The sequence below is a fragment of the Bos taurus genome, chromosome 2 (genome assembly GCF_002263795.3).
Source record: "Bos taurus isolate L1 Dominette 01449 registration number 42190680 breed Hereford chromosome 2, ARS-UCD2.0, whole genome shotgun sequence".
Lineage (NCBI taxonomy): Eukaryota > Metazoa > Chordata > Mammalia > Artiodactyla > Bovidae > Bos > Bos taurus.
Genome location: NC_037329.1, coordinates 90858078 through 90873982, shown reverse-complemented (window position 1 = coordinate 90873982; position 15905 = coordinate 90858078). Strand labels below are relative to the sequence as shown.

Sequence of the window (15905 nt, the reverse complement as noted above, 5' to 3'; positions counted from 1 at the left end):
TTCTCTATTCATGGATTTCTCCAGGTAAGAATACTGGAGAGTGTAGCCATTCCCTTCTTCAGGGGATCATCCCGACCTAGGGATTGAACCCAGGTCTCCTGCGTTAGAAGCAGATTCTTTACCATCTGAGCCACCAGGGAAGCCCCCACAAGTGAGGATACTGAGACCAAAAAGAGGTGCTGTGCCAAAGTACAGCCAGGGACTACCCTGGTGGTCCAGTGGCTAAGACTCCATACACCCAATGCAGGAGGTCCAAGTCTGATCCCTGATCAGGGACCTAGATCCCACATGCCGCAATTAAAGAGTTCGCATGTTGAAATTAAAGATCCTGCATGCTGTAATGAACACTGGAGATCGAGTATGCCACAACTAAGACCTGGTGCAGCCAAATAAATAAATAAAACAAAGTGAACAGTCAAGAATACCACTAAGAAGGAACTCAAGTCTTTCTAGTTTCCAATTCTGGTTGCCTATTTAACTTAGAAATCATCTCTTTTCAAGGATAATTAAAGCCTGGGAGAGGAGGAGCAATAAGAGAAAATCAACAAGGGACAGAAGTAGCAATAACAGAAAAGTATACTCAAAACAATCTAAGGGAGATTTAAAACACACACACACACTCACAACCATTTAGAAGGGGAAGTGAAGATGGAAAAGATATAGAATAGAGGAAAAGGAAAGTCACTAGTCAAAAGAGGAGAGCTGTAAGCAAAGAGTGATCAAACTACCAAATTCAGTAGAAAAGTCAAAGAGAACAAGACTGAAAAGTGACTGGATTTGGCAATTAGGAAGTCACTGCTCACCTAACATACAGTGTGGGGTCAGGAGGGCAAGTAAAGAGTTAAGGATAGGGAAATCAAGAAGTGTTCACTGCTCTTTCTTTAAGATTAACAGAGAAGATAGACATAAAAGGAGAGTTCTCTGGTGGTCCAGAGGCTAGGATTCCAAGTTTTCAGTGGTTGGGAAGCTAAGATTTTGCAGAGTGCAAACTCACCAAAAAAAATTAAGAAGTGTGGATCAGCTAGAAGACACACAAGAACACAGTCTCTTCTCCTATATTGGAGAATATCTACAGGAATTTCTCATCCTGAAAGACAGGCAGAGGGAGAAAATAATACAACGCTAAAGGGTTTACAAGATAGCGAAATACCTACCCATGCTTACAACAGCATGGGATTGAATTCCCTTTCATAAAGTGATATAGGTTATGGCATGAGACAGTTGGGAGAAGGGAAGCAGCGTTTCTTATTTTTGACTCCACCAACATTTAGAAAAGAACTATGCACAAAGGAAGCACTAATAAATATTTGTTAGCTGGACACTTTAGTTCTCCTTCCGAAAGTCCTGTATCTGTCCTATTAATGTCCCCATACCTTTCCAGCTGCTCCCATGAGTGCATATTGTAATAGAAACTGGGTCTAACACAAAACACTTCCAGTCAAACAATTACTGTATTGCAATTAAGAGCAAGCAATAAATGTTGTGTTCTAGTATTCCTGATGAGGTAATGTATTCCAAAATGTTCATATCATTTATTTACAGGCTTATTTCTAACCTTACATAGACTACATATATATGTTTTGTTGTAATCTTAGCTGTCATATCCATCTCACAGACCAAACAAAAGTTCAAAAAAAACAAAGTTAAGTCTATTGCACTCAAATGTCTACCAAAGTCACCTTTTAGAAAGCAATTAAAAAACTATTTAGATTATTTAACTAAGAGGGGGAAATACTTTGATAATATGAGTCTCTTTGGCATGTGTAAGTGCTATGCAAGACGGTCAAATCTCATGAATTTCTAGATACTATATTCATTTTCTTCATATTCACCTATACTTACTTTCTTCCAGAAGATATCAATCACATATTTCTTCTCTGGTGGACAGAAATTTAATATATGCAATTTATCCACCTGAAGGTCTCCATGTATTACTAATTTGTAACTGAAACCAAACAATGTTATATTAATATATTCTAGTTTAGCTTAGCACTAGTTCTTTTTTCTAAACTTCATCAACAGTTCTCACCTAAATTTACTAGGAAAAAAACCACTTCTTTCTTCCTTTTTGGCAGAAGGAAAAGGAAAACGGCCCAAATAAAAGTACAAACTAAATAAACATAATATAATACGAGGTGAGTAAAACACTTAATTAAATAACATATCATCCTTAAGACTGCTGCTGCTGCTAAGTCACTTCAGTCATGTCTGACTCTGTGCGACCCCATGGACTGCAGCCTACCAAGCTCCTCCATCCGTGGATTCTCCAGGCAAGAACATTAGGACTAAAAATAATCAATAAAAAAAATTGTGCAAATTTTAAGAAAAAGGTTTTGGGTAGTTACTGAGAGCATAAAAATAAGAAAAGTTTGGTTATCAGTACTGACTGATTAGAAGGTCCAGAATAGGTTACAACTGGCACAAAAAGTAAGAAAATAAATAAAGTAAAATCTCAGAAAATAATCTTAGATCCAGTAGTTCTCAAACTTTTAAGGTACATAAATTTTACTTGGGGGAAATCTGTTTAAAATGCAGATTCTTAAAACTCAATGCCATTCAATATTAAGTGGGTCTGGGTTGGTGTCCAGGAATCTGCATTTCAAATATAATCTTGTCCAATGCCATAATACTGCAACTAAGAATACTATGTTAAATAGTCTATTTATCCAGAATCACACAGAATGCAAGTCTCCTTAACTCAAGACAGTACTCTTCCTAGTATATCATTTAAACTATTTTGTAGTTAAAAGGCCTGAGACAAAGAAAGAATATGTTACTAATACATAATCTGCTGTATTGAGCAATTTTAGAATTCTTTTTTATTATTAATTCATTTAGTAACTCTTAAATTCTTGTATGTGCCTAGCAAAATGCTATATTACAAAACAATTTAAGATATGAACCCTGTCTTCTAGAGGTAATTATCAATTAGGAGGACAAGTGAAGTGAAGTCAAAGTTGCTCAGTCATGTCGGACTCTGCAATCCCATGGACTAGTCCATGGAATTCTCCAGGACAGAATACTGGAGTGGGTAGCCTTTCCCTTATCTAGAGGATCTTCCCAACCCAGGGATTGAACCCAGGTCTCCTGCATTGCAGGCAGATTCTTTACCAGCTGAGCCACAAGGGAAGCCCTAGGAGGACAAGACAAATACACAAAACTAATCACCAAAAGCAAGGCAATACATGAGTAAGCACCAAAATCAGTGGTATGGCCACTACCCTAAAGCAATCTACAGACTTAATGAGATCCCTATCAAATTACCCAAGATATTTTTCACAGAACTAAAAAGAATAATCCTAAAATTTATAAGGAACAATAAAAGACCCAGAATTGCCAAAGTAATCCTGAAGAAAAAGAAAAAAAATGGAGGCATAACCTTCCCAGACTTCAAACAATACTACAAAGCTACAGTAATTAAAACAGCATGGTACTGGCACAAAAACAGACATATAGATCAATGGAACAGAAGGAGAGCCCAGAAATAAACCCACAAACCTATAGTCATTAATCTCTGAGAAAGGAGGCAAGAATATACAACAGAGAAAAAGAGTCTCTTCAGCAAGTGGTGCTAGGAAAGCTAGACAACTGAATGTAAACCAATGCAGTTAGAACACTCCTTCACACTACACAAAAATAACCTCAAAATAGCTTAAAGACATAAATGCAAGACATGACACCATAAAATTCCTAGAAGAGAACATGCACAAAACATTCTCTGACATAAATCCTAACAACGCTTTCTTAGGTCAGTCTCCCAAGGCAACAGAAATAAAAACAAAAATAGGGACTTCCCTGGTAAACTAGCAGTTAAGACTGTACACTTCTACTCTAGGGCATGTGGGTTCAATCCCTGGTTGGGTTCAATCCCCAGTCAGGGAATTAAGATCCTACATGTTGTGGCCAAAAAAATAAATAAATAAAAGCAAAAATGGGATCTAATCAAACTTAGAAGCTTTTGTACAGCAAAGGAAACCATCAACAAAATAAAAAGACAAACTAAGAACTGGAAGAAAATATCTGCAAATAATATGACCAATAAGGACTTAACTTTCAAAATATATAAACAGTTCATGTAACTCAATAACAACAACAACAACAAAAATCAAAAATGGGCAGAAGACCTAAACAAATATACAGATGGCCAATAGGCACATTAAAAGATGCTCAACTTTACTAATTACTAGAGAAATGCAAATCAAAAGCTACAATGAGGTATCATCTCACACCAGTCAAAATGGCCATCACTAAAAAGAACATAAAAAATAAATGTTAGAAAGCGTGTGGAGAAAAGGGAACTCTCCTATACTGCTGGTGGGAATATAAATTGGTGCAGCCACTAATGAAAGCAATATGGCGGTTCCTTAAAAAACTAGAGTTGCCATATAATCCCGCAATTCCAGTCCTGGGCATATATACAGAGAAAACTATAATTTGAAAAGATATAAGCACCCCAATGATCATAGCACTATTTACAATAGCCAAGACATGGAAGTAACCTAAATGTCCATCAACAAACTAATAGATAAAGACGACGTGGTATATATACAAATGGAATACTACTTGGTAATAGAATGAAATAATGCCATTTGCAGCAACATGGATGGACCTAGAGATTATCATACTAAATGAAGTTTAAGTCAGAAAGAAAAAGACAAATACCATATGATATCACTTGTATGTGGACCCTAAAATAGGATACAAATGAATTTATTTACTAAACAGAAACAGATTGATAAGACTTAGAGAACCAAAGAGAAAGGCAGTGAGTGAGGGAGAGATAAATTAGGAGTTTGGGATTAGCAGATACAAACAACTATATATATAATATATAAGCAACAAGGTCCAACTGTATAGCACAGGGAACTATATTCAATATTCTATAATAAAGCATAATGGGAAAGAATATGAAATATGTACAACTGAATTACTTTGTTCTACATCAGAAATTAACATAACACTGTAAGTCAACTATACTTCTATTTTTTTTAAAAAGTGATATGGCCAGTTATAAAATTAACTGATTTACACTGACTTCATTCTGTACCTTTTATAATTAAAACTTACCCATCATCTTTCACGGTTAGGAAAGTTGGGCCTTTAATGTAGTAAAGCTGGAATAAACATCTCTCGCCCCACATTTTACACACACACACACCAACACCCACTCCAACAATACCACCACTACAATCCACATGCCATGATAGCTTTTGTAGACAACGTGTGTGTTGCTGAAGAGATGTATGTAAAACTGAAACCTAGTCAAGTGAACTATTTCAAATGCAGGAAGAATCAGCTGACACCGATGAGGCAGAATCAGCTAACATGGGTGCCAACTGAGCCATGGACACAACTGAGCCAGACAAGGAGAGAGGATTAAGAAAGGATGTAGGACTCCTGAACTCCTTTGGGTCCTAGAGAACCTTCCAGGTTTGGATCCCAAAAATGAGACCATTCGAAATACCATGGACTCCCTGGCCTCCGAGGCCAACAAAGATGGCAGGAAGGACAAGAAGGATGAAAACAAGTACAAAGACTGGAGGAAAAACGAGTAGCTGAGTCTGGTTCCTCATATGGTGGAGAAGGACACAGGGTTAGATCTGTTTTTTGTAATCGTTACAACCTAAATGAAACAGCTTGGCAACTTAAATAAAAAAAATTTTTTAACAGAAGCTGACTCTTAAATAAGTACTGCATTGTATCACATCCTTTTATTAAAATTAAGACTTCATTTACAAACCAAACAAGCATGTATTTTCTATAAATTCTAATTTCCGCATACTAACTGTTCTTAGAATTAAGGATCCAAGAACTAGATAGAATAAGTGGGAAAGAGGGACCCAAAAGAAATAGGATTTATCCATGACCCCACAGAGGGATGTGATGTCAATCTTCCAGTGTTATTTTCCTGTTCAGCTGCACCATTTGCACCTGTCTAGTTACATCACTGCATCTGTACATCCCAAATTCACACAGGTCCTCTCTAGCTACCTTACACTTAATGAAACTGCACTAACCACTCCAATATTAGGCAAAGTTTTACACATTTAGAACCATGATATTTATAACAAGTGCTATACTAAGATCGTGTCAAGAGTCCCGGCTTCTTTTCAAAGGTTAATCTGAAGACACTAACCCTATCTCATGTTCCCAATTAGACTGAGAAGTTGTTGCCTTCATTAACATGGTAGGTAACATGGTAGGTGCAGGTTGTAATTTTAGCTCAATTTACTGTGTGGTGAGTTATTTAAATTCTCTGTACTTCACTCGGGGCTTCCCAAGTGGCTCAGATGGTAAAGAATCTGCCTGCAACGCAGGAGACCCCGGTTCAATCCCTGTGTGGGGAAGATCCCCTGGAGAAGGACATGGCAACCCACTCCAGTCTTCTTTCCTGGAGAATTCCATGGACAGAGGAGCCCGGTGGGCTAAAGTCCATGGGGATGAACAGAGTACTTCACTCTCTATAAAAGGAGCATAACTGAACCTGGAGTGAAGAACAGTCATGGGGATCAAAAGCGAAATTACATGTAAGGCTACTAGAACAGTTCCTGGCACATAGCTAGCACCCAGTAAATACTGTTGTTACTATTATTGTTACAGATCTGAAATCCAACTTCACAAATTTTAGCATCTGGTAATTAGTAATACTGAAGGAAAAAAGATGACGAAAATCACTTTTAAAGAGTGATTAATCTATCCCTTTTAAGGACCATTATTCTAATATTTCATTTATAAAACAAATCACATTTTTTTAAGTCAATTGATCTTTCTCTTACTTTTACCAGTTCTAATCACAAAATAATAATTTTGTCAACTATAAATTAGAATCTGAGTTGTACAAAAGTCAAGAATAACCAACACTGAAAAGTGTACGCTCTGAGATTTCTGCTCTTAGAATGACTGCTTAAATTTAAAGCCTTTTACTGTCCTCTTATTTTACAGGGACCAACCACATGGCTTATTACTAGAGAATTTAAAGAGGTAACACAATATAAAGTAATCTAGAGAAAAATCATTCACTTTTCCCCAAAAGGAATTGTGATGATTAGTAATATTAAAATATCAGTGTTAAAATAAATTCAGTTCATATCATTTTAACACAACTATCATAAACATAAGACATCAATCAACAATATCAAAAGCACAAAAGTTCAAAATTTTTTTCAGTGTTTTCCAAATGGAAATATGAAATCTCCATATCTAACACAAGAAATGAGAAATTTACTGAATGTGAAAATATGCAGTTTTTAAATGGAAATATGCAATCTCCGAATCTATCACAGCATTGAGAATTTTATTGAATGTGAAAATTATACTTATTAAGAAAAAATAACTGGAAAGGCGTTGTTGTCCTCTATTCATTTCTAAATGTATAATCTATCTGGCCATCCTAAACCCAATTTAAGAATTACATGCATAATTCACTCCCTAAAATTTCTAAAAGCAAATCACCAAAAGACTGCTTGAAAAGTAATTGCAAACAAAACGAGGTTTTTTCCTAAAGGTGTCTGAGAACTAAAGAACAAAATATCCTAAAGAAAGGATATTTACTGAAGCTTCCCTTTAAGCTTCAGTAAAATGTCAAAAGACTTTCAGGACTCAAATCTCCTAGAAGTCTTGATGTGAGGTCAAAGTTGCCTCAATGACAGGAAAGCCAATAGAAAGCCAGATGACTAAATGAAAACTTAACCGAAAACACTTCTAAGCCCAAAAGTAATTCCAAAAGTATACAAAATATGTGTCCAGATTGAAAAAATGAAAATTATTAATATACGTCAAAACAAAATAATGGTAATAACGATTAACAGTAGTATACAATGTATTAAGAATCTCTCAGATCTGCCTTCCTCAACATTTTTTGGAATAATCAAAGTACCAGGGATTCTCAAAGAGTGATCTACATCTAAAAATAAGCTTCAAGTGTGTGTTCTACAGTGGATGTCCTTTCTACTTACAGCCAATTCTGCTTCTTTATATTAAAAAAAAAAAAACTACAGGTCTGTTCCCAAAGATCTCCTAATAGGCACTGTTCACTGGTGATTAAAATATTATTTTTAATCCCTGCATTACCTCACAGCTAAAAATGTCAAGATACCACACCCTACGTGTCTTTCTTCCCCCCCGCCCCGGTGGGGGGAGTGGGGGGTGGGGAATACGAGGTGTGGGGATTTGAAACTCCATGAAAACGTGACAGGTTAGCTCTCCGGGAGGACCGGGAAAGGCGCAGGTCCGGGCCGATCAGGGGACGCGCGGAGAAGGGCGAGCGCAGGCCTCGGCCTCTGCGGGTTCCCACCCCGCCAGCCGCAGGGAAGTGGCCCGGACGCGCCACCCGGGGCGACTCACCGGCCGCAGCGCTGACCAGCAGGACGGTCCACAGCAGCGAGGGCACCCGCCGGGGCCGCCGCGGCGACGAAGTCATCCCTAGGTCAGCCGAGGAGAGCAGAGAAAAAGAAAGACGGAAAGTGAATACGGGCGGAGAAACGCGGCCGGGAGGCTAGTCCTCGCTCTCGTCGGACTTCTCCGGCCCGTATTACAATGCAGTTTGAAAGGACAAATGGCAGATGAGAGGACCGAGCGGCAGAGTTTTCATTCCGCTGCACAAATTCCCTTCATTTCTCTCCCTCGCGGCTGGGGGTGTTCATTCGCCCAGGACTGGGTGCCTTGGCGCCCCAAACTGAAGGCATGTCCGTGGGGAGAAGCACGGAGACGAGAAGAAAAAAAAAAGCCCCGCAGTTATTTCCCCCGTAGTTTCACGATATCGAAGAAATATCCAGGTCTGGGAGAAAACATATCCAGGGTGCCGAAGAGTGGGCAGCGGGCATTCGAGGGGCGCCGAGGATCAGAACAAGTTCCCGACTGCCAGCAAGGGCGAAGCCGGACGGCCGGCGGCGGCGCCCGGCGACCCGAGGCGCATCGCCTGTGCTCCGGGAGGGCAAGAATCCTTTTAACTTTCGCTTCGGTGCTTCCCTTACTCCGATCTTGAGCACAGCAAATCCTCCTCCTTGACTGGATCGAAAAAGGTGCCTGCCTCCATGGACAAACCCACCGCCTTCACGCCTTCGCGGAACAATCCTGCGAGGGTTGGGCAGGTCCCGGCCGGAGGGCTGAGGGGCGGTGGGAAGCGGGGGAGGGGAGGGGTCGGCACACTACCCTTTCTAGCTCTCCCGGGTGCGCTCCTCGCTCTTTCTCTTTTTTATTGCTGCCGCTCCATCTTGCCTGAGGTAAATTCCACCGTAAAAGCTTCGTCTTCTCCCTTCAAGGGCTCCTGTGAGCGAATCACAACCCCCTCCCCCGAGGAAGCCGCCGCCGCCGCCGCCTCCTTTTCCCGCAGCTCTAGGCTCCGGGCGGAGCTCGGGTGTCGCGGGCCGAGGGCGGGGGGCGGCGGGAGGGCGGATGTAGGTGGCTAGGGAGGCGGCGAAACACCCCGCGCCCCTCCGGGAAGCACTTCCAGAGGCTCCGAGCAGACCAGACACAAAGGGGGGAGTCGCCGCAGCTGCCAGTCTGCGGCGCTCCCGGTCACCGGAGTCGCCCCGCCTCCGCCGCCGCCTCCGCCTCCTCCTCAGTCTCCAGCTCTTCCCGGCCCTGTCTGTCTCGGGCCTGTGGTGCAGCGCGGGCGGCGGCAGCAGCGGCGGCGGCGGCGGCGCGAAGGCCCGCACTGCGCCTGCGCTCTCGCGGCCCCGCCCGTCTCCGCCCCTCGCTCCCGGGCTTGCTGAGGCTGACTCCCGGGCTCTCGCCCTGCGATTCTCCCCCCAGCCACCGAGAGTAGGGCGGGGCTGGCCGCCCGCGATGGGCAGCAATGGCCTTTCTCCTTGACGCTCACATACCTTCTAGACGGGCACGCGTGGGATTTGTGTGCTTAAGAGAGGGCAGCCGCGTCTGTTGTCCAACCTTTGGCAAACTCTTCCGAGCTCTGTGATTTAGCCTCTGACTCCTCTGGGACTCCTGGAGTAAAAGCCTGGAGGGGCAGAACTACCCCCTTTGTTTCTTGGGGCCGGCGCCTGCCTCTCCGCAGCTAAAAGAATCGGGACGGACCCGCCTTTCCCAGAACCAGAGACTTTGGCCTCCTCGGGCTACCCTCACTGATTCAAACAAAAGCCGGAATTGGAAAGACCACCCCTGTATTGATGTTTTTTGCTCTAATCGGTGGCCTGCTTCCCTCAAGTACCCATAACCGGAACCCTTCTTGGCTAACAGGAATATTGAACATTCGAAAAGATGCAAAGCTAGAAAGAACTCGTTCTTTTGCAATTCTGTTCGCTGTCCTGCTGTCTGTGCATATTTCTTATGCAGCGAGGTTTCCACTTCGAGGGTGGGCCTTTATTCACAAAGGCTGGGAGCCTTGGAAGCCCCTAAGGCATTTGAAAGGAAATTTGCGGTGAGGAGTAGCCTCTCAGGGTAAAGAGTAGCCTCTCAGGGTAAAGAGTGGGGTCGAGTCTACGCACCCAAGGGAAAGAGCAGGTCTTGCTGGTATCTAAGCCTCCTTTGAATCGGGCTCGGATCTATTTAGCAGGGTTTTTTGAATTGCAAAACCCCAAGCTACCAGGATTGTGCAAGGGAATTCTCCCCCCGCCCTCCAGCTTCTACACACTCCTGCAGGATCTGGTCGACTTGGGTGGGATTTTGCTAGGCGAAGAGGGAGAAGGTGACGTGCGTGGCGCCATGATCGGAAGTCTGGGTTTAATTCTTAGCTGCTAGGTGGAAAATCTGCGTGGGAGGGCGATCTTAGAGGTGAATTCTAGCCTTCCCTTCTCCTACTAAGCAGAAGGGTTATTCTGAAGGCTGGTTTTACTGGTCTTTCATTGTAGCTGAGGGGCAGTTCCAAAGATACCTTCAAATATACACTCCTGAAGTCCTAATCTTTGCTTGCTTATTCAAGTCCCCTTTTATCTCTTTATCTGAACTTGATGTAAATAAATCTGCACATTCCTTACACTAGTTGGTGTTATCATACTAAGTATCTTATATAATTAGGGGTTGTGGTAATCCCAGCTCAGAATTCTCAGACCCTTTTTAGTGGAAATATTTTTATACTGTTTACCCTTAAGGCGGAGAGGTTTTTTGGTAGTAAAATCCTCTAAACAGAGAAGAAAAAAAAGGAGCAAAGGCTTTGATTCACGAGCTTTATGGTGCATGTGTGTGCGCGTGCGCACGCGTGGCTTCCCAGGGGCTCAGTGCTGAAGAATCTGCCTGCCAAAGCAGGAGAGGAGGATTTGATCCTTGGGTCGGAAAGATCCTCTGGAGGAGGAAAATGGCAACCCAACCCAGTATTCTTGCCTGGAAAATTCCATGGACAGAGGAGCCTCGTGGCCTAGAGTCCATGGAGTCGCAAAGAATCAGACACAGCTGAGCACAACGCCGTATATGTGTGTATGTATATCTGTGTATATGTATATATGTATGTGTGTGTGTGTGTATATATATATATATTGCCCAAAGACCCAAAATTGTTTTACCATTTGATTTTCAAGAAATAAATAAGATTGAGCACTCCGAGTAACAGGAAGTAAGCACGTTAGAGGTGTAGACAGTGGTAGTATACTGTTTTACTTTCTAAAATTAGGATTAAGTATTTGATTACTCTTTTTACTTGCATAAAAATTCTCCTAAGAAACAGTGTACCCTTATATATATTATAAATGTATAATAAGTTATATAGAAAAGAAGTGAGTCCTAGAAAATTTACATGAAAAAATTATACCAACAACTTGATATGAATAATTAGTAGATAACTAGATATACAACCCCCTTCCCTCTTCTGTTTTTCCTTGTAATATCTCAATTGGGACATGGCTGTTCACTCATTATGAGAAATAACATCAGAGAAGAACTGCTGCTGCTAAGTCACTTCAGTCGTGTCCAACTCTGTGCGACCCCATGGACAGCAGCCCACTAGGCTCCTCTGTCCCTGGGATTCTCCAGGCAAGAATACTGGAGTGGGTTGCCATTTCCTTCTCTAAAAGAACTAGAACTTGGCAATCAATCTGTTCAAAAAGACAAGACAGACAATACAAGTCAAACTCAGGTGAGAAATAAAGATACTGGCAGGGCAGGAAAGTTTGTTATCTGTCCTAGTTAGGATAAACTGGGTTATAACAAACAGCAGCTTATTACAACAAAATTTAGTTCTCACACATGTTACATGTTTGATACAAGTGGTTAGGAAGCCTATCACAAATGTGGTTCACTGGAAACCAAACCAAAACATAGGAGATTTGGGGGTAATGCTCTCAAGAACAATTTCTGAAGACTGCGGGTTACAAGATCAGGCAGAGGGAGAAGTTGTCAGCATAGTTACCACTGAGGCTTCAGGCAGTTCTGCAGAGAGCTCTGGCACTAGCATGGCCCTTCAACATTGTCCTAAATAGAGGCAAGGGGCTAGGTCTTTATATCCTCACATCAACCCATCATTGGATACGGGCAGCCCCAGGGAAGGAAGGTGCTCCTTGGGTGAGAGGGCTGTCTTTATCCAAAAGCAACACCTCCAGAGAGGGATACAGCTGAGGACTGTCAGCTACCAATATTTCCAGCAGTTGGGAGAGATGGTGTTTCAATTCTAAATGGTGAATCTTGGAGTTCAGTACAACATCCACTACATGGACTCTGCTCATTGTAATCACTTAAGTCCCCAGACTGGTGGAGGCTTCACTAAGATACGTGCTTTCAGGATTACCGCAATAGGGATCATAAAATTTAACTGCTAGTTTACAGTGTCTTGTATTAGCCATTAAAATGCTTCCTCCCAGAAGGAATATGCTTCACTTCCACTCACTTGTTATTGGCCAAAGAAGTCAACATGGCTAAACCTAACTTCAAGAGAAAAGGGAAATGTAATGCTATCGAACATGACTAGAAAGAAGAGAACATGAAAATCTGTGAACAACTCTAATAACTACCATGGTGTCCAAGGGGAAGTTAATCCTCGGACCTCTAATCAAAAGCCCTACAAGTAGTATAGGAGGGTTTTCTAACATATGAGAAAAACTCTAGGGTAAGAAACTGGAAAATGAAGGGAGCAACACGACATTCAGGTGAACAGACCAAGATATGTCACTATGGATTATATGTTTCCTCTGAGGTGGAAGACTTGCAAAAGCAAAGTAAGGCTCAGGGTTTAGGAGGGGCCTGGGGGGACTAAGCAGATTATTAGAACTAGGATCAGAATAAGGACAGAAACCCTATTATGCTCTATGAGGACTAGTAGTAGTTACCTGGGCGCAGAGATACTGAATACTTTTAAGAACAAACTTTATCATCATAAAGCAGTGGTGTCAAGGAAAAATAGAAGAAAAACTCAACTCTAGAATAAAAAAAATACAGATGCCCAGAAGTTAGCATTGAAACAACCTTCAGGGTCCAGTAACAGAAGGCAACTTAAAGCTGCTTAGACACTTTAAGATTTAATCTTTAGGATATAACTGAGCAATATGCAACATGGCACTGTCTCCTATTGTAAGACTAAGTTTTAGTTCTGGGGAAAGGGGAAAACCCAGATGTGAAATATGAGGAAAATCAAATTGAAAATTGACCTCCACTCACCCCAACATGCTCTGGATCTAAAAGCAAACTTAAGTCTCTCTCTGAAACAAGCAAAGCTTTAAAAATAAAACAAACAAAAAAATTTGGAACATAGATCTATTGCCCCATCTCTTTCCTACTCTTCATATATAACTTTTGAAATATTAGTTAGCCTAGCTTCTGGGGTAACCCTTCCCTGTAAGTACAAAATAAAATCATCTGAGCCTCCCATCCTGAGTGACTCACAACAGGAGAACCCAGCCTCTCCCTAAGCATGTGAAAGATCCCAAACCTGGAATGGAGGGCTTATGTTTTCCACAGATTTATCTGATTTGGTCTGAACTTCTCTACTAACACCTTGTAAGAGCTTTTTCTTGCAGATGTCAGACACTGAGCTCTGCTTTCCTCCCAGGAGTAGCAACAGGACCCTTTCTTTATTTCCTAAGCTACTCTAAAATATGGTTAAAATTTTTACTAAGACTTAAATTTTTTTTGAAGTTTAACATAATAAAAGAAATCTTAGAATATGAGATATCCTGGCTCCCTATAGTCTTTGAAACACACCAATACCTGCCCAATGTATCCACTTTTCCCTTTGAAAGTAGTATTCCTTAGCCTATAGCCACTAACCATTTTTCTAGGATCCAGTCTTGTCCTCTTACTATATCTAGCTAAAGTTCATCCATTCATCCACCCATCTGGCCTTCATTCTTTTATTTATATAATCAATAAATAAACATTTCACTGAACTATGTTCCAGTTACTATTCTAGAAATAATGATACAGAAATGAACAAGGGAGCTAGGTTCCTTATGCTCATCCTTTCATGACACTTGTGGTTTTTTTCTATTGTTGTTTAACAAATTTCCACAAACTTAGCAGCCCCAAACCACACATATGTATTATCCCACAGTTTCTGTGGATTGAGTCCAGGCACAGTTTAGGTGGGTTCTCTGCTCAGAATCTCTCAAGGTTGCAGTCACGGTATCAGCCAGGCTATGTTCTCATGTGAAGGACAAACTGGGGAAGAATCTCCTTTTAAGCTCATTAACATGTTGACTGTCTGCCAGGGACTGCTCTCAGCTCCTAGAGGCCCCTACAGTTGCTTGCCATGTGGCCTTCTCCATAACTGTTTTCACAGTATAGTAACTGATTTATGCCAAGGCAACAGGGAGAGTCTCTCTTGCTGGAGTCTGCTAAGACTGAGTCTTGTATAAATAACATAATCATGAGAGTGGCATCCTATCTCCTTTGCCATATTCTATTGATTAGAAGCACATCATAGTTCCCACCCACACTCCAAGGGAAGGGATTTTAAAAGGATGTGGATAATTGGGGGTCCCCTTAGGTTATGTTCATCACATTACTTTTTAGCAAGGAGAAAAATATGAGAGGGAGAGTCATATTCTACCTTAAAATGACTTATCAGAGAAGTCTTATCTAGGAAGTGTCACTTGACCTGGGATTTGAATGATGAAAAGGATTCCACCAGAATGATCTCTCCTAGAGATCTGGTAAAAGAGCCTTTTTGGCTTAGGAAACAAGCAAAAGCCCTGAACTAGTTAGGACAATCTTGGTATGTCTGGCTAATGAAAAGGGGGCCCATTTATTGGAGCATAGGAGATACAGTTGGAGAAGGCAATGGCACCCTACTCCAGTACTCTTGCCTGGAAAATCCCATGGACGGAGGAGCCTGGTAGGCTGCAGTCCATGGGGTCTCGAAGAGTTGGACATGACTGAGCGACTTCACTTTCACTTTTCACTTTCCTCCATTGAGAAGGAAATGGCAACCCACTCCAGTGTTCTTGCCTGGAGAATCCCAGGGACGGGGGAGCCTAGTGGGCTGCCATCTATGGGGTCACACAGAGTTGAACACAACTGAAGCGACTTAGCAGCAGCAGCAGGAGATACAGTTAAGAGAAGTAGGCATGCCTTACAAGGTTAATAGGCCATAATAAGGATGTAGATAATGTGCCTATTTGTTCTCAGTTCCAGTCCCTCCCCTTTTCTCCTTTGTCAGAGACTGATTCCTACAAATTAAATTTTCATGACTCCATTGCCCACTGGCTTCTAATTAGGTTCACCCAATGGGAGGTACAAGATTCAGTCCAAGGTCCTCTCATTTACTCCTTTGTTCAGCAAGTATTTATTGTCTACTGTGCTCCAGGATCTGTACTATGCTAGTAAGAACTTCTATTCTCTAGACCTTTATGCTAGCAAAGAATTTACAGTTCCTCAAACACACACACACCTTTGTGTCTTTATGCTTAACTTTGTATCAACCAAGAATGCCCTTTTCCCCTCTTGTTGTCTTATTAATTTTTGTTCATCACACAACATCCAGGTCAGACAGTACTACCTTTAAGAATATTTCCCAGACCCCAAATCCC

General features: G+C 41.7%; 1 protein-coding gene across 1 annotated transcript in view; it reads right to left on the bottom strand.

The window, feature by feature from the left end:
- Positions 1-9294, bottom strand: part of BMPR2 (bone morphogenetic protein receptor type 2) — a 152703-nt gene extending 143409 nt beyond the window's left edge. The window contains exon 1 of the mRNA NM_001304285.2: positions 8344-9294. Coding sequence (NP_001291214.1) covers positions 8344-8419 — 76 coding nt within the window. The 5' untranslated portion in view covers positions 8420-9294. The remainder of the gene's footprint in view (positions 1-8343) is intronic.
- Between the last annotated feature and the right edge of the window lie 6611 nt (positions 9295-15905).